This window comes from Hemiscyllium ocellatum, chromosome 16 (assembly GCF_020745735.1).
Source record: "Hemiscyllium ocellatum isolate sHemOce1 chromosome 16, sHemOce1.pat.X.cur, whole genome shotgun sequence".
NCBI lineage: Eukaryota > Metazoa > Chordata > Chondrichthyes > Orectolobiformes > Hemiscylliidae > Hemiscyllium > Hemiscyllium ocellatum.
This window is the reverse complement of record NC_083416.1, coordinates 87544316-87560200: the sequence shown is the minus strand read 5'-3', so window position 1 is coordinate 87560200 and position 15885 is coordinate 87544316. Positions and strand designations below refer to the sequence as shown.

The following is a 15885-nucleotide window of genomic DNA, read 5'->3' as shown; positions in this document are numbered from 1 at the left end:
TCGAGTTGGTTGATATTTTAATACATGATTTTGGTTTCATGCTAAATTTTCTATCCTTGGTCAGTGGAAGTGTTCTAGCAGGTGCAATGCAAGCTGGAGGAACAGCAGCACATTTCCCATTTAGCACTTTAAGCCTTCAGGACTCAACGCTGAGTTTAACAAATTCACAATGTGAACACTGTCCGACATTTCGAAGTTCACCCACCCAATTCTTCATTTGTATAGGCTTGCGTCCGGCATTCCATTATAACATGTCCTACTAATACGAACTGTTCATCTACAGCTCTCCTCCACTGTTATTACTATTCCCTTTGCCTTTTGTATTGGGCATCCTCCCCATCACCACTTGCTCCTCTTTCTTTGTCAACAGCATGAAAGCCATTGCTTTTCTAAGCCCCTTCAGTCCTGGAGTAGAGTCACATTGGACTCAGAATGTTAATGCCAATTCGCTTTTCACAGACATTGCCAGACTTGCTGAGTTTCTCCAGCACTTTTTACCTTTTTGTTTCAGATCTCCAGCATCCAGAATACTTTGACTTCCAGATACATTCTTTGCTGATATTACTGAGCAAAACTGAAAGATTGTGGTGATAAAGGACCAGGTAAATAGAGAGATGTTGTATCTCGTTTTTGGTGCCATAGTTCAGAGATATGATTTTGGGTGTGACTGATAAGTGGACCAATGTGTCCTTTGGAAGGGTGAGAGAGGGTACAATGATATGTTTGATAGTGGCACCCTGCTGGAGGTGGCGGGAATGGTAGACAGTAAGCCATGAATATAGAAGAGGATTGCATCAAAGGTGAGTCTGAGGACAGGTCTACCATGGTTCTGAAAAGGAGGAGAAGAAGTGAGAGCAGGACTGCATGAGATAGATCCATCACAGTGCAGAGCCAAGTTGTATTAGCTATGGTGAGTCCTCAGTTCAAAAGGAAAGATGTGTATCGGAAGCACTACTGGAAATAATCATATTCTCTGAACAGGTTCAATAAACATGCAGAAACGGGGAGAATGGAATCGGGTTTTAGGAACCATGGTGTAGGGAGGTGTAGTTGAGATAGCTGTGGATGCCTGGCCATTTCTAGAGAGGGTTACTGACACCACACATTATCATAGAATCCCTACAGTGTGGAAGTAGGCCATTCAACCCACCAAGACAACACCATCCCTCTGAACAGCATCTACACAGACTGTGCCCCTGTAACCCTTCATTTCCCATAGCCAATCCAACTACCCTACACATCTTTGAACTGTGGGAAGAAACTGGAGCACTAGGCACAGGGAGAATGTGCAAACTCTACACAGACAGTCATCCAAGGCTGGAATTGAACCCAGGTTCCTGGCACTTGTGAAGCAGCAGAGCTAACCATTGGGCCATCATGTTGCCCTCAGAGTTAACCCAAGATTAACCGATCCTAATTTTGCAGCATTTTCTTTAGAGCAGAGAAGGGAATGTTGCTGAACAAAGGGACCTTGGAGTGCAGGTTCATAGCTTCTTGAAAGTAGAATCACAGGTAGATTGGATAGTGAAGAAGGCGCTTGGTAAGCTTTCATTTATTGATCAGAGTATTGAGTACAGGAGTTGGGAGAAAGTGAGGACTGCAGATGCTGGAAACCAGAGTTGAAAAGTGGGTGCTGGAAAAATGCAACAGAACAGGCAGCACCCGAGGAGCAGGAGAATCGACGTTTCGGGCATAAGCCCTTCTTCAGGAATCCTGAAGAAAGGTTTATGCCCGAAATGTCGATTCTCCTGCTCCTCGGGTGCTGCCTGGCCTGCTGCGCTTTTCCAGCACCACACTTTTCAATTACAGGAGTTAGGAGGTCATTTTGCAGCTGTACAGGATGTTGGTTAGGCCACTGTTGGAATATTGCATGCAATTCTGGTCTCCTTCCTATCGGAAGGATGTTGTGAAACTTGAAAGGGTTCAGAAAGGATTTACAAGGATGTTGCCAGAGTTAGAGGATTTGAGCTATAGGGAGAGGCTGAATAGGCTGGGACTGTTTTTCCGAGAGCATCAGAGGCTGAGGGGTGACCTCATAGAGGTTTATAAAATTGAGGAACATGGATAGGATAAATAGGCAAAGTCGTTTTCCTTGGGGTGGGGGAGTTCAGAACTAGAGGACGTAGGTTTAGGGTGAAACGGGAAAGATATAAAAGGGACCTAAGGGGCAACATTTTCATGCAGAGGGTGGTGTATGTATGGAATGAGTTGCCAGAGGAACTGGGGAAGGCTCATACAATTGCAACATTCAAAAGGCATCTGTATGAGTATAAGAATAGGAAGGGTTTGGAGGGATATGGGACAAGTGCTGGCAAATGGGACTAGGTGCGATTGGGACATCTGCTCGGCATGGATGAGTTAGACCAAAGGGACTGTTTCCGTGCTGTTCATCTCTATGACTCTAAGGCTGAGGAGTCCTGGTTGAAGGTAGCAAGATTGAAATGATCTAGAATAATGGCAGGGCTGTGGTGGTAGGGAATTCTGTTGTAAGGGGAACAAACAGGCATTTCTATGGCTACGAAACAGACTCCAGGATTATTGTTGCCTCCCTGGTGCATCCCTGGCAAGAGTCAGGGATATCCCTAAATAGCTTTGGAGTGTTCTTAAGTGGGAAGGGTAACAGACAGAGATCCTGATACATACTGGTATCAATGAAATAGATTTTAAAAAGGAATGAGGTCCTGCAAGTAAAATTGAGGGAGCTAGAAAGTAGATTAAAGAATAGGAACTAAAAGTTAGTCATCTACATATTACATCCGGTGACACACCAGTAGGTATAGAACTAGAAAGTTAATCCAGATGAATGTGTGGCAGTGTATAGGGTAGGCTGAAAGGCCAAAATTGTTGATATTATCCAACAACTGCATGAACTTGAATGAGTCCTGTGAACATTCCTGTATGTACTGAAGATGGCTTGTATCCTGTATTTGTTTTTCTGTTTTGGTTGTTTGTTACACTGCGTAAGAGAGTTTCATTCACCTCAAACCAGGATCGCAAATGCCGCCAGGAAAAAATCTGAGTGTCTACACCAGCCGTCAATTGAGGGGTCCCTGATGGACAGAAGGGCATGAGAATCATTGATTTCTTTTCCTTCCTTTCTCATTTTTTTATTATTCAATAAATATTCATATTTCAGCAAATTGCTGTTGTCGAGTCTTCCTTTAACTACATTTAACCAAATCTGAAAAGAACCGCTTGAATACATGTTATGATCCAAGACAGCTGGCATCACTGAGACATGGTTCAGAGAGGGGCAGGACTGCAGCTCAATGTTCCAGGACGCAGTGTCTTCATGCGAGACAGAGGAGGTGGTAAAAGAGGAGGAGTGGGTGTCAGAATTTTGATCAGAGAATCAATTACAGCAGTAAAGCAGGATGAAATCTTAAAGGCTTCTCAAATGAAGCCATATGAATAGAATTTAAAGACAAAAAAGGTGCAATCAAATTGCTGTGAGTCTGAGAAAAATAGGAGCTCTGGTAAGAAGACACATTCCAGAGAAATGTAAAACCAATTGGGTAGTTACATTAGTTAGAAGTTACAACTTCTCCAACATTAACTGAGGTCGTCATAGTGTGATAGGTATAGATTGAGCAGAATTCTTAAAATGCATCCAGAAACACTTTTTAGGCCAGTAGAAAACCCTACATAGGAGGGTGTGGTCCTGAACTTAATTTTAGGAAGTGAAGTTGGGCAAGATGGTGAACTATCAGTGCGCAGGCACTTTATAGACAGCGATCATAGTGCTATTAGCTTCAAGATTGTCATGGAGGAAGACAAGAATGGGCCTGAAATCAAAGGTTTAAGCTGGGGGAAGGGTGATGTTAATAAAATCAGATATGATTTTCCCAAAATGGACTCAGAACAGATATTTTTGTTAAATCTATGTTACAGCAATGAGATGCATTGGAAAAGGAAATGGTAGAACACCAAGCAAGCATATTCCAATTGAGATAATAGATGGGACCAATAAATCTGTGAATCCTGAATATGAAGGAACATATTGGATTGGATAAAGAGGAAAAGGGAAGCTTAAGAGTAAGTTGCACACAGTCAGGAAAGAAAGATCATGTCTGTAATAAGGCACACCCTGAGTGAGTACATAATTTGGAGAATTTGGAGCAGAAGGTGTTAGGGCAAGGTACTGGCATGGACAGAGGATTGACTGAATGGCAGAAGGCAGAGTGTTGGGATAAAGGGGTCTTTTTCAGGATGTCAGCTAGTGACAATTGGAGTTCCCCAGGCATCTGTGTTGGGACCATAATTATTCATGTTATATGTTAGGGATCTAGAAGAAGGGGCTGAGGGTAATGTTGCTAAGTTTGCACATGACACAAAGATAGATAGAGGAACTGGCAATGACAAGAGTAGAGTCATGCTGGAAAAGCACAGCAGATCAGGCAGCATCGGAGGAGCAGGAAAATCAACATTTTGGCCAAACATTTCAGACCATTCCTGCTCCTCGGATGTTGTCTGACCTGCTGTGCTTTTCCTACACTACTCTAATCTTGACTTTAATCTCCAGCATCTGCAGTACCCACTTTTGCCGACAGGAACTGGTAGTTTTGAGGAAGCACGGAGTCTGCATAAGGACTTGGACAGGCGAGGAGACTGGGCAAAGCAATGTTAGGTGGAATACAATGTGGGAAAGTGTGAAGTTAAGCACTTTGGTAGGAAGAATAGAGGCATAGATTATTTTCTAACTGGTGAAAGTTTTTGAAATTCTGAAACTCAAAGGGACTTGGAAGTCTTAGTTAAGGATCTCTTAAGCTTAACGTACAGATTGAGTTAGCATGTTAGGAAGACAAATGCAATGTTAGCATTCATTTCAAGAAGGGTAGACTACAAGAGGAAAGATGCATTGCTGAGGCTGTATAAGGCTCTGATCACCACATTTGGAATATTATGAGCAGTTTTATACTCCGTATCTAGGAAAAGATGTGCCAGCATTGGAGGGGTCCAGAGAAGGTTTGTAAGAATGATCCCAGAGATGAAGAACTTGTCATATGAGGAACATTTGAGAACTCTGGGTCTGTACTCAGTGGAGTTTAGAAGGATGAGGGGGGATCTGATAGAAACTTACAAAATACTGAGAGGCTTGGGTAGAGAGGACTTGGAGAGATGAGGCCTCTAGTTTACAGCCACAGAATGAAGGGACAACTTCAGAATTGAGAGGAGGGAGTATTTCTTCAGCCAGAGAATAGTGACTCTGTGGAACTTATTGCCTCACAAGGCAATGGAGGCCAAGTCTTTGAATGTATTTAAGATAGATTAGTTCTTGATTGGTCAGGGGATCAAAGATTTGGGTAGAAGATAAGAGAATGGGATTGAGAAGCATATTAGCCATAATAAAATGGTGGGGCAGACTCGATGGGCCATATAGCCTAATCTGCGCCTATCTCTCTGGTCTTCTGACAAATAACAAGGGCCTAAAACAGCAGAAGCCCTCCAGCTATACAGAATGGTACAAAGGGAAATCTGAAAAGCAAATCAGGAGAGCCAAAAGGGGATAAGAAAATATAACAGAAGGTTATTCACTGATGGGATGTCAATACTGCTGGCCTGGATCCATGTGGCTGCAGGTAAAATTTCTTCTCTTCCTATCCTCTGTGTAAAGTTATGGTCAACAAATTCTGTTGCAGTTCATTCATGCCGACAGTAAGCTTTTTCAGTCAGCCAAATCAGTTAAAATGCAATGACTAGTATTGACTAGCATTAAAATCAGTAAATAACGAAGAAATTTATAGTGACTTATTCTAATCAATATGTTTAACTTAATATTAAAAAATGATGTATTTGCAGAAAATGTGGAGATTTCTCCTTAAAATTGTTACTAAATGTGTCACATTATCCAATAAAACATTTATTGTGTCTTTTCTGGATAATCCCCACAAAAATGACATCACATTACTTGGACATTGCATTATTGTGAACCTCCCACTGTTCCACCCTCTCACAATAACCCGTTTCATTCTACCTGCTCATTTTTGTACAGCCACAAGATGTCAGTACAGAGGGCACCATACACTTTCGATTTGTATCCCTTCATCTCCAGGCAACTGTACTTCTGGTAGAAGGCCATTGACCCAACGCGACGAGAGGAGGCGAAATGATATTCTTTGACAGCATTTTGCAAGTGTGTACACCATTCGTTTCTCTGTCCTGAAATATATAAAGATAGCCACAATCACAGCAATATCTTCTATCTATATAATACCTTTCATGTAATAAAAAAATTTCCAAGCTAACAGGCAGACTTTATAAATAAAGTCTGAAACAAATATTAAGTCAGGTCACCAAATGTTATTCAAAGGAGTATTTTAAGGAGAAAGGTGAGATAGAGAGATGAAGAGCAGTAGGAAGAGGTATTTATTTATGTACTTATTTATTTTTATTGTGTGATATTGCATTATTCAATAGACAATATTTATTGTAACCTTCACATTTCAGATGTTTTTGACCATCTCTCCATGGGAAGGAATTTTAAAACAATTGTGGCCTCAAAGTTTTATGGATGTCCCATCAGTCATTTGGGTGAACATATGGTAAGACCATAAGATGTAGGAGTGGAAGTAAGGCCATTTGGCCCATCGAGTCCACTCTGACATTTAATCATGGCTGATGGGCATTTCAGCACCACTTACCCGCATTCTCCCCGTAGCCCTTAATTCCTTGCGAGATTAAGAACTTATTAGTCTCTGTCTTGAAGACATTTAACGTCTCGGCCTCTACTGCGCTCCATGGCAGTGAATTCCACAGGCCCACCACTCTCTGGCTGAAGAAATGTCTCCTCATTTCCGTTCTAAATTGACCCCCTCTAATTCTAAGGCTGTGCCCACGAGTCCTGGTATCCCTGCCTGACAGAAACAATTTCCCAGCGTCCACCCTTTCTAAGCCATGCATTATCTTATAAGTTTCTGTTAGATCTCCCCTCAACCTTCTAAACTCCATTGAATACAATCCCAGAATCCTCAGCCGTTCATCATATGTTAGGCCTACCATTCCAGAGATCATCCGTGTGAATCTCTGCCAGACACACTCCAGTGCCAGTGTGTCCTTCCTGAGGTGTGAGGCCCAAAACTGGACACAGTATTCTAAATAGGACTTAATCAGAGTTTTATAAAGCCTCAGTACCACATCATTGCTTTTACATTCCAACCTTCTTGAAATAAGTGACATTACATGTGCTTTCTTAACCACAGACTCAACTTGCAAGTCAACCTTTGGAGAATCCTGTACTAGCACTCCCAGATCCCTTTGTACTTTGGCTTTATGAATTTTCTCACTGTTTATAAAATAGTCCATGCTTGTGTTCTTTTCTCCAAAGTGCAAGACTTCGCATTTGTTCACTTTGAGTTTCATCAGCTATTTCTTGGACCATTCTCCTAAACTGTCTAAATCTTTCTGTAGCCTCCCCACCTCCAGTACTACCTGCCTGTCCACCTAACTTCATATCATTGGTGAACTTCACCAGAATGGCCCCAGTCTTTTCATCTAGATCATTAATATACAAAGTGAACAGCTGCGGCCCCAACACTGAACCCTGCAGGACACCAATTGTCACCGGCTGCCATTCTGAAAAAGAACTTTTTATCCCAACTCTCTGCCTTCTGTCAGACAGCCAATTCTCAATTAATGCCAGTAGCTCACCTCGAACACGATGGACCCTCATCTTACTCAGCAGCCTCCTGTGAGGCATCTTATCAAAGGCCATTTGGAAGTTTAGGTAGATAATATCCACTTGGCTCCTTGGTCTAACCTACTCGTTACTTCTTCAAAGAATTCCACCAGGTTTGTCAGACACAACCCCCCCTTACTAAATCCATGCTGGTTTGTTCTAATCCGATCCTGCACTTCCAAGAATTTAGAAATTTCATCCTTAACAATGGATTCTAGAATTTTACCAACAACCGAGGTTAGGCTAATCAGCCTATAACTTTCCATCTTTTTTCTTGGTCCTTTCTTGAACAAGGGGGTTATAACAGCGATTTTCCAATCATCTGGGACTTTCCCTGACTCCAGTGATTTTTGAAAGATTACAACCAACGCCTCCATTATTTCTTCAGTCAACTCCCTCAGAACTCTAGGATGTAGCCCATCCAGGCCAGGATATTTATCAATTTTAAGACCTTTTAGCTTGTCAAGTATTTCCTCCTTTGTAATGGCCACCATACTCAACTCTGCCCCTTGACTCTCCTTAATAGTTGGGATTTTACTCATGTCTTCCACTGTGAAGACTGACACAAAGTATTTATTAAGTTCTTCAGCTATTTCCTTAGCTCCCATCACTAGCTTTCCTGTAACAATTTGGAGTGGCCCAATCTCTACTTTTGCTGCTCATTTGTTTCTTATGTGTCGAAAGTAACTTTTACTATAATTTCTAATATTACTGGCTAGCTTACCTTCATATTTGATCCTCTGCTTCCTTATTTGTCTCTTTGTCATTCTTTGTTTGTTTTTGTAGTTTTCCTAACCAGTGCTCTTGGCCACTTTATATGCTCTCTCTTTGTCTGCGATACATTTCCTGAGTTCCTTTGTCAACCATGATTGTTTAATCCCCCTCCTGGATAATCTTTCTTTTCATTAGGATGTACCTCTGTACTGTGTCTTCAATCACACCCAGAAACTCCTGCCATTGTCTTCCCCACTAGACTGTTTCCAGTTGATTTTCATCAGTTCCTCTCTCATGAGGAACTTTATTTAACTGTAATTACCTTTATTTAACTGTAACACCATTACATCCGATTTTGCCTTCTCTCTTTCGAACTGCAGACTGAACTCGACCATACTATGATCGCTGCCTCCTAAGTGTTCCATGACTTTAAGATCTTATGATGACACAAGTGTCATATTTAAGAGGCTGAATTATCAAAGATACTTCAAAAAGCACTATCTCAGTTTTGTTGATAAATTTCTGCAGTGCATCTTGTAGATAGTACATACTGCTGTTGATTATGAAGGGAGTTCATGCCTTGGGTAACTGAGGGTATAGCCACCATCAATGCTGCAATTAAATTCAGGGATGCACAACATACAAAATGAGGGAACTGCTGAGAGGAGTGTAGAGGAAATTACAAATACAGAGCATGGGAATATAGGTGGACTAATTAAGAGTTAGATTTTTGAGACACCCAGCACACAAGTACTCAATTTTGATTGTAGGGGAGCTCAGCTCGGTGTCATCCATCAGATCAGGATGAGAATTCACCAAATGAGTAATCTTTGGCGAGGAAGGATGAACTGGCCCACTTTCTTCTCTCAGCTGGTCATAACATGATTAATTTAAAAAGATTCCTTTTTGGTGTACACCTTTTCCAAAATTTATTTGTATCTTAAGAGGAGCTAAATTAATCAATAAATCTTGAGTTAAAGAAAGGGTGAGTTTATGTGGAAATGAGGGAAACTAAATGTAGGAAAAGATAATAAAACACAACATACATACATAAAGTGAAAATGTAAACTGAGCAAAAGGATACTGGTTTAATAGATAAAAAAAATCAGTCTCTGGGTTCAGATTAATGCACTCACCTTCATTTTCTGCCCTGAAAACAAATATTCGGTGGCTTGTGACTACTTCAAATTTATTTTCCTTTGCTGCTCTTGCCATTTGTATAACTGCCAAAGGGATTACTCCTTTAGGGTATGGATCCTGTAAAGAAAATCAGTACCAGTGTTTAAAAATAAAACACAACTAAATATGTCAACAATCAGTAAAACAGACTGAAACAACTTTTTTTTTGCTTATGTTAGAATTGTATTGAGTTTTTTGGAAAGTTTCTTGCCTCAAGGTTGGGTGTTTATCCTTGCCCTTTTGTTACCAAACTCATCTCATTCACTTCTATTCCATCCCTACGGCTCAGTCACATTCAATTCTGGCTCCATCCTATTGTGTCCCATTCCTTGGACCACTCACCAGATATCCCAGAATTCATTGGCATTGTGCTCCATTGTGCAATCAGATGAGCAATGACATCACGAATCTGCCCCTGCCAGTGATCGACAGAATCTAAATAAAAGACACCCACAAAAGGGAAGATGGTGCCATTGTTCTCCAACAGCAAGCCAGAGGTCTTAGTGGAGGGGGTGGTGCAGAGGTGGGGAGTCCTATTCCTGGAGGACCATCAGAGCAGGCCATGCCACCAGACCATGAAAGCCTGGTCTTACGTCACTACACGTCGAGGACGTAGAGGAATGGTCAGCTATGCTATGCCAGGCTAAGTGCCGTACTCTTCTCTCTGCCACTCCACACATAGCTATTTACACTACTGCACAGAACTGCACCAATCTCCCACCAAACTCATGCACCATCTGCTCATGAGGGAGAAACATCCCATGTCATTGGAACTCAGGAGACTACTGGAGACTAGGCATCTGTTTATCCACAAGCAGGAAAGAGCCCTGGCCTGCCAGCAAACTGGGACTTTGTCCATATGTATGGGGAGAAACAGGAATGGTGGACAGTCATCATTACCAACTACCTGCAGCAGTGCAGTGAATCTTGTGATCAGTGAATCGTCTGTCTGTCCCCTAAACTGGTTGGCAGTGCCATGGAGTGTCAGACCCAGCTCCTCGGGTCTGCTGGAGTGTCACACATACCTGCACTGGATTGCTGTAGTCATTGGTCCTCAGGGCTTAATGCACGTCAAGAAGGGAACAGAGAACCTTGACCCACAGTCCAGGTGTTCCCCCATCATAAGGAGGCATGGAAATGCCAGGAGACACCCAATCAAAGGAGGAACTACACATCAGACTCTCCCAAGTTACCCCTCAGGGCAAATTAGGAGTGGCTGAGCCCTCCACCTGCACCCTGCATGCCCCACTCCGACCCTTGGAAGTTCAAGCTGTTGAAGGTTTACTTACCTCTGGAAAAAAAGATCCTTGGCATGTTTGACCCATTCAGACACTAATGGCATTGGAATTGCCCATCAAACCTTCATGGCCAATGGAGGTTTGCTGCCCATCCCCTCAACCCTACCCTCTCACCCCTCCCACCGCCCAATAGCTGCAAAACCTGGGATAACACTGATACTTGGCTGGAAGGAAAGAAAGAAAAAAACTGTTCAGCGCACCTTGTTAGTGTGATGAAGAAGGCTTTTCTGTAAATAAAATTTTGTCTAGAAATGTTCATGGTATTAACTTTCTTACATGTGTTTGTGAATGTTTCTGAGTAGTTGATCCACACATGTTCACACCATCCATCAGCAGTTAATGGGCATACACAAGGCTCCTTGGATGAAGCTCTGTGCTGAGAGCCTACTGCACCATATGGAAGCAGGTGGCACATTGTGTAAACATGGCTTTGGATAGTTGTGCCACCATTGCCCCTCATTGTTCAACAATTTTAACATTCAGCTCCCTTAGTGTTCAAAGGTGTCACTATCAAAAGTTGTCCAATGATAATAACATGGAGGTTACAAAACTTTGGTTTGGCCATAACTGGAGTACTGAGTTTCTCATCTCCACATTATAGGAAGAATGCGATTGCACTGGAGGGGGTGCAGAGGTGATTCACCTGGGTGTTGCCTGCAATGAAGCAGTGCAGCAATGAAGAGAAGCTGAATAAGCTCTGGTTGTTTTCTTTAGATCAGAGAAGGTTGAGGGGGGACCTGACAGAGGTGTGTAAGATTATGAGGAGCATGGACAGGGTAAGTAGAAGTAGCTGTTTCAGTAAGTCAAAGGTCAAGGATAAGATGGCATAACTTGAAGGTGAAAGGCAGGAGTTTAGAGGGGATTTGAGGAAAATATTTTTCTTGCAGAGGGGTGTGAGGCTGTGGATTGTATTGCCTGTGAGGTTAGTTGAGGTGGGAAACCTCAAAACAAAAAATACTTGAATGAGCTCTTGAAATATCATAACATTCAAGTCTGCAAGGCAAGTACAGGAATGTGAGATGAAGTGTAGGTAGTAGTGTACAGATTTAATGGGCTGAAACTGTACTGTGTGATTCCATGATTGTCCAGTAGTGGCTGTGTCAGGTTGGTGCAACACACAAGAGACACACACACACTGTACAATGCTGTACCCTGACCAGGAGTAGGTTTGCCTGTGTACTGTAACTGTTCTATCACCTACTTAGTTTCCTTTTTAAAGCCCAATCAGCGGTGTATTATGGAGCCCCTCCTTCACAGGGTAAGTCACTTACACCTCTCACTCCAGGAGCACTTACAGCAACTTTTCCCTTTGAATAGTTTACATTTCCAGCACAATGGAGCTGGGTCTGAAATTTAGGATTTCCAGCTCAGCTACATCTCCACTCAGCCATCATCATGCCAACATTATCCCGGACAAAGCAGGTTCTTTAATTGCCACGTCATTTATCACTTTTATGCATTCACCCTCCGACCGCCAGTGTTCTGTAGCACTGTACATCATCCATAAGATGGATTGCAGCAAATCACAAAGACTACTTCAACAAAACCTTTCAAACCTGCAACACCTACCACCATATAGAACAAGTGCAGCAGTGCCATGGGTACATGACCACCTACAAGTTCTCCTCCAAGCCACTCACCATCCTGACTTGGAAATATATCATCATTCCTTCAGTGTTGCTGGGTCAAGATCTTGGAAATTACTCTCGAATGGTATTGTGGGTCAACGTACAGCACGAGGACTGTAGTATTTTAATAAGTTAAAAATCACCTAACACCAGGTTATAGTCCAACAGGTTTATTTGGAAGCACTAGCTTTTTGAGTGCTGCTCTTTTATTAATTAGCAGATGAAGGAGCAGCGCTCCGAAAGCTAGTGCTTCCAAATAAACCTGTTGGACTATAACCCAACGTTGTGTGACTTTTAACATTGTACACCCACTCCAACACCGGCACCTCCACATCGTAGTTTAAGAAGGTAGCTCACTAACATCTTCTCAAAGGTAACGAGGGATGGGCAATAAATACTGGCTTAAGTGATGATGTCCATTCCCCATGAGTAAGTAAAATAAAATTCTCAAAGAAAATGGGTACTTGCACTGCAGTTCAGTTTTGCTTGGCTCCTTGCTGCCACATGAGTTCAAATCTTACCTTGATATCAAGACTAATCACTCCCTCCTCACCTTTGGAATACAATACATTTCACCATGTTTGAATTAAGATTGTAATGTAATCTATAGCTCAATGTTCCAGCAAAATCCGAACTGAATATTTGGTAGTGGGGACTTCAGTGGCTTAAGTCTTTCTATTTGGAATTTCCAAACTAATCCCTGTTTCTTTCTTCTTATCCCTGCACTTTAGGAATCTTCAGTAACTCCGAGACATCACCTGAGCTCTGAACAAATTTTGATCAATCTCTCATTTCCCAAATTAAAATGTTTTCTGTTGGTTTTCAATTAATTACTATTGGATGTTAATTTCATTGTTCCTTTCTTACTGAGATTGTTAGAACACACTCACTGAAGATGGCGTGATGGTGTTTCATTAAAGTGATGGACAATAGAACAGCATTTCCTGCACATCGGTCTATTTTGACATTTCCTTTAAAAGTTAAATTCAGCTTTATTACTGAATGACTCAAAATAACATGAATTTCACTCCAAGCGGTGCCTGGTTTTATCTGCAGTTCATGGTTCATAACATGTCTGTTTCGATTTGGACACCATTGGTCCTCAACTGAAAGCTGAAGGTAATCACTAATCACAAAGTTCCAGCTGGGTGATGCGCTCAAAGGGAAAGTGTATTTGTGCCATGGTTATAACTCTTATTTCCTGATTCTCTGAACAATTCCTTTCAGCAAAACTCCCTCCGACAAACAATGTAACTGTTACAAACTCTTGTGTCTGTGGCTCTCTTACCTTTTCATTGCCGAAATACATCAGGCACTTCCCATCAAATTTCACGTAACGTCTTTGGAATACGCAACTTCTAACCCAAAAAAAACACAAGTTTTCATTAAGAATACTTCATACACAGGTGATATAGTACTCTCAGTTTGAGGTGAGATTGATTTAAGGCCAACAACAGTATAAAGTTTAACCCAAAGAAAAATGAAGTAGAGTCTGAAATAAAAACAAAAAATGCTGGAAATACTCTGGAGAGAGGAAGAGAGGTAATGTTTCAGATTCTGATGAAAGGCCACTGCTCTGAAATGTTAGTGCTTTCTTTCTCCAAAGTTGCTGTTGGATCTTCTGGAAAGTTCCAGCATTTTCCTTGTTGGATGAAAGTTGTCTCTTGCACAATTTAAGTTGCTTCACTTATTATGTTGATTCAGGCTGGGTTAGTTTGGTTCAAATGTCAAATCTATGTCTCATTTTAAGTCTCACTGAAATGTTCCTTCATAACTGTGTGTGTGAAGACACCCCATTTAATTAGGAGCAGCTGTCACAAAGCAAAACCTGTGTTTATCCAAGCTCCACAGTAAATATCCAACAATAATCCTTAAACAATAACTAGGAGGCAGATTTTCTGTTTTAATAAAGTGTTGCCCCATTGTAACAACTCAATCCCTTACTTTTGGTTTCAAAAAAGCCAAAGATCAAAACCGGTAATATTCTCATCTGCATTACAACATTAACCCAATGAACAATCATAGCTTTCTGTTTGCCTCTCCAAGTTTCAAATAAGCTTGGCAATGCCAGGGACATACTGGATGTTGAAAAGCAAAATCTAAAGGCATTGGTTCATTATTCTTACCCTTGTGGTGAGAGTTTCTCTAACCAATCACATTTCATGCTTTTTCCTTGCTCAGGTGCAGCATGGAAGCTTGCGTAGGGTGATATTGTTTGATCATCTTCAGAGTCTTCGGTGAAATACATCGAAGGTTCAATGGTGCTGGGGCTGTCTGTTCGAATCGCCCCTATTGTAGAATAAGCCATTGTGTTGTCACCTTTCATCTGAAATAATTTCTGGGCAGAGTCCATTTCATAATGCCTGTGGAAGAATATCAACAGATAGAGGATGAAAAATCTGAAGAACATTCATTTTTAGTCAAACTGAACTGATATGGTTGGACTAAAAAAGACAATGAGGGATGTAATGACAGATTTACAATGCACATTTCTAAGTCAGCAATGTGTGGTGAACAAAGCCTGTGAGCTACCAGCACACGTAAGTCTAGGAATGTGGCACTGGGCATTGGTCACTAAGCACTATGCACTGGATGCCAACTATTGGACATCAGGCATCGGGTACTGAGTACCGGCTACCGAGAGGCAACACAAGCGGTCTGGAGAAATGATCTTCAATTAGCAGTTACTAATCCTCTACTATTGTATTGGAGGCTCTAGGAAATTGAATAAAGATCATGGCTGAATTTATAACTGCTGGGGGTGGGTCAACATATGGAGGTGACTCAAAAAATGCCCAATGTCTGTCTTCCCACCCACACTCAGTCCCGCCCATCCTACTGCAGCCTTTTGAGCCTGCTCCACCATTCAAAAAGATTGATTTTAATCTCAACTCTACATTCCTGCATATCTCAATAATCTTTCATTCCTCTTGTTAATTAAGAATCCACCAAACTTTGCTTTAAAAATATTTGAAGATTCAGCACCCACTGCCATAGGGTCTTATAGTCATATAGCACAGAAACAGATCCTTTGGCCCAATCAGTCCATGCTGAACATGATTCCAAACTAAGCTAATCCCACTTGCCTGCTCCTGAGACTAATGAATGTGTAGGCCCCAGCAGGAAAGAGGGAACGTTGGTTGTCCTGCAGCAGCTTTCACTATTGCTGGCTATGTCCAGGCCGGTCATTCTGGCTGGAGACTTCAACTGTATAACTGATGCAGATGGACGATCCGGTGGGGAGTATAGTAAACTGGATGCAACATCCAGATTCCTGATGGAAACGGTTAAAGTCACCAAGCCGCATGACTCTTCAGCACCCCTGCAGACGGAGTGCAGCGTAGATACACCTGGTCACGGGCAGGCGGGTCTATCCACTCAAGGATAGATT

The 15885-nt window shown here is 41.8% G+C and overlaps 1 protein-coding gene across 2 annotated transcripts in view; it reads right to left on the bottom strand.

Annotated features, from left to right (window-relative positions):
* arap3 (ArfGAP with RhoGAP domain, ankyrin repeat and PH domain 3) overlaps window positions 1-15885 on the bottom strand; it is a 344677-nt gene that overhangs the window by 164555 nt on the left and 164237 nt on the right. For both annotated transcript variants that reach the window (XM_060837460.1, XM_060837459.1), the window contains exons 3-6: window positions 14621-14857; window positions 13783-13852; window positions 9526-9646; window positions 5975-6159 (exon numbers count right to left, since the gene is read on the bottom strand). In XM_060837460.1, coding sequence (XP_060693443.1) covers window positions 5975-6159; window positions 9526-9646; window positions 13783-13852; window positions 14621-14857 — 613 coding nt within the window. The remainder of the gene's footprint in view (window positions 1-5974; window positions 6160-9525; window positions 9647-13782; window positions 13853-14620; window positions 14858-15885) is intronic.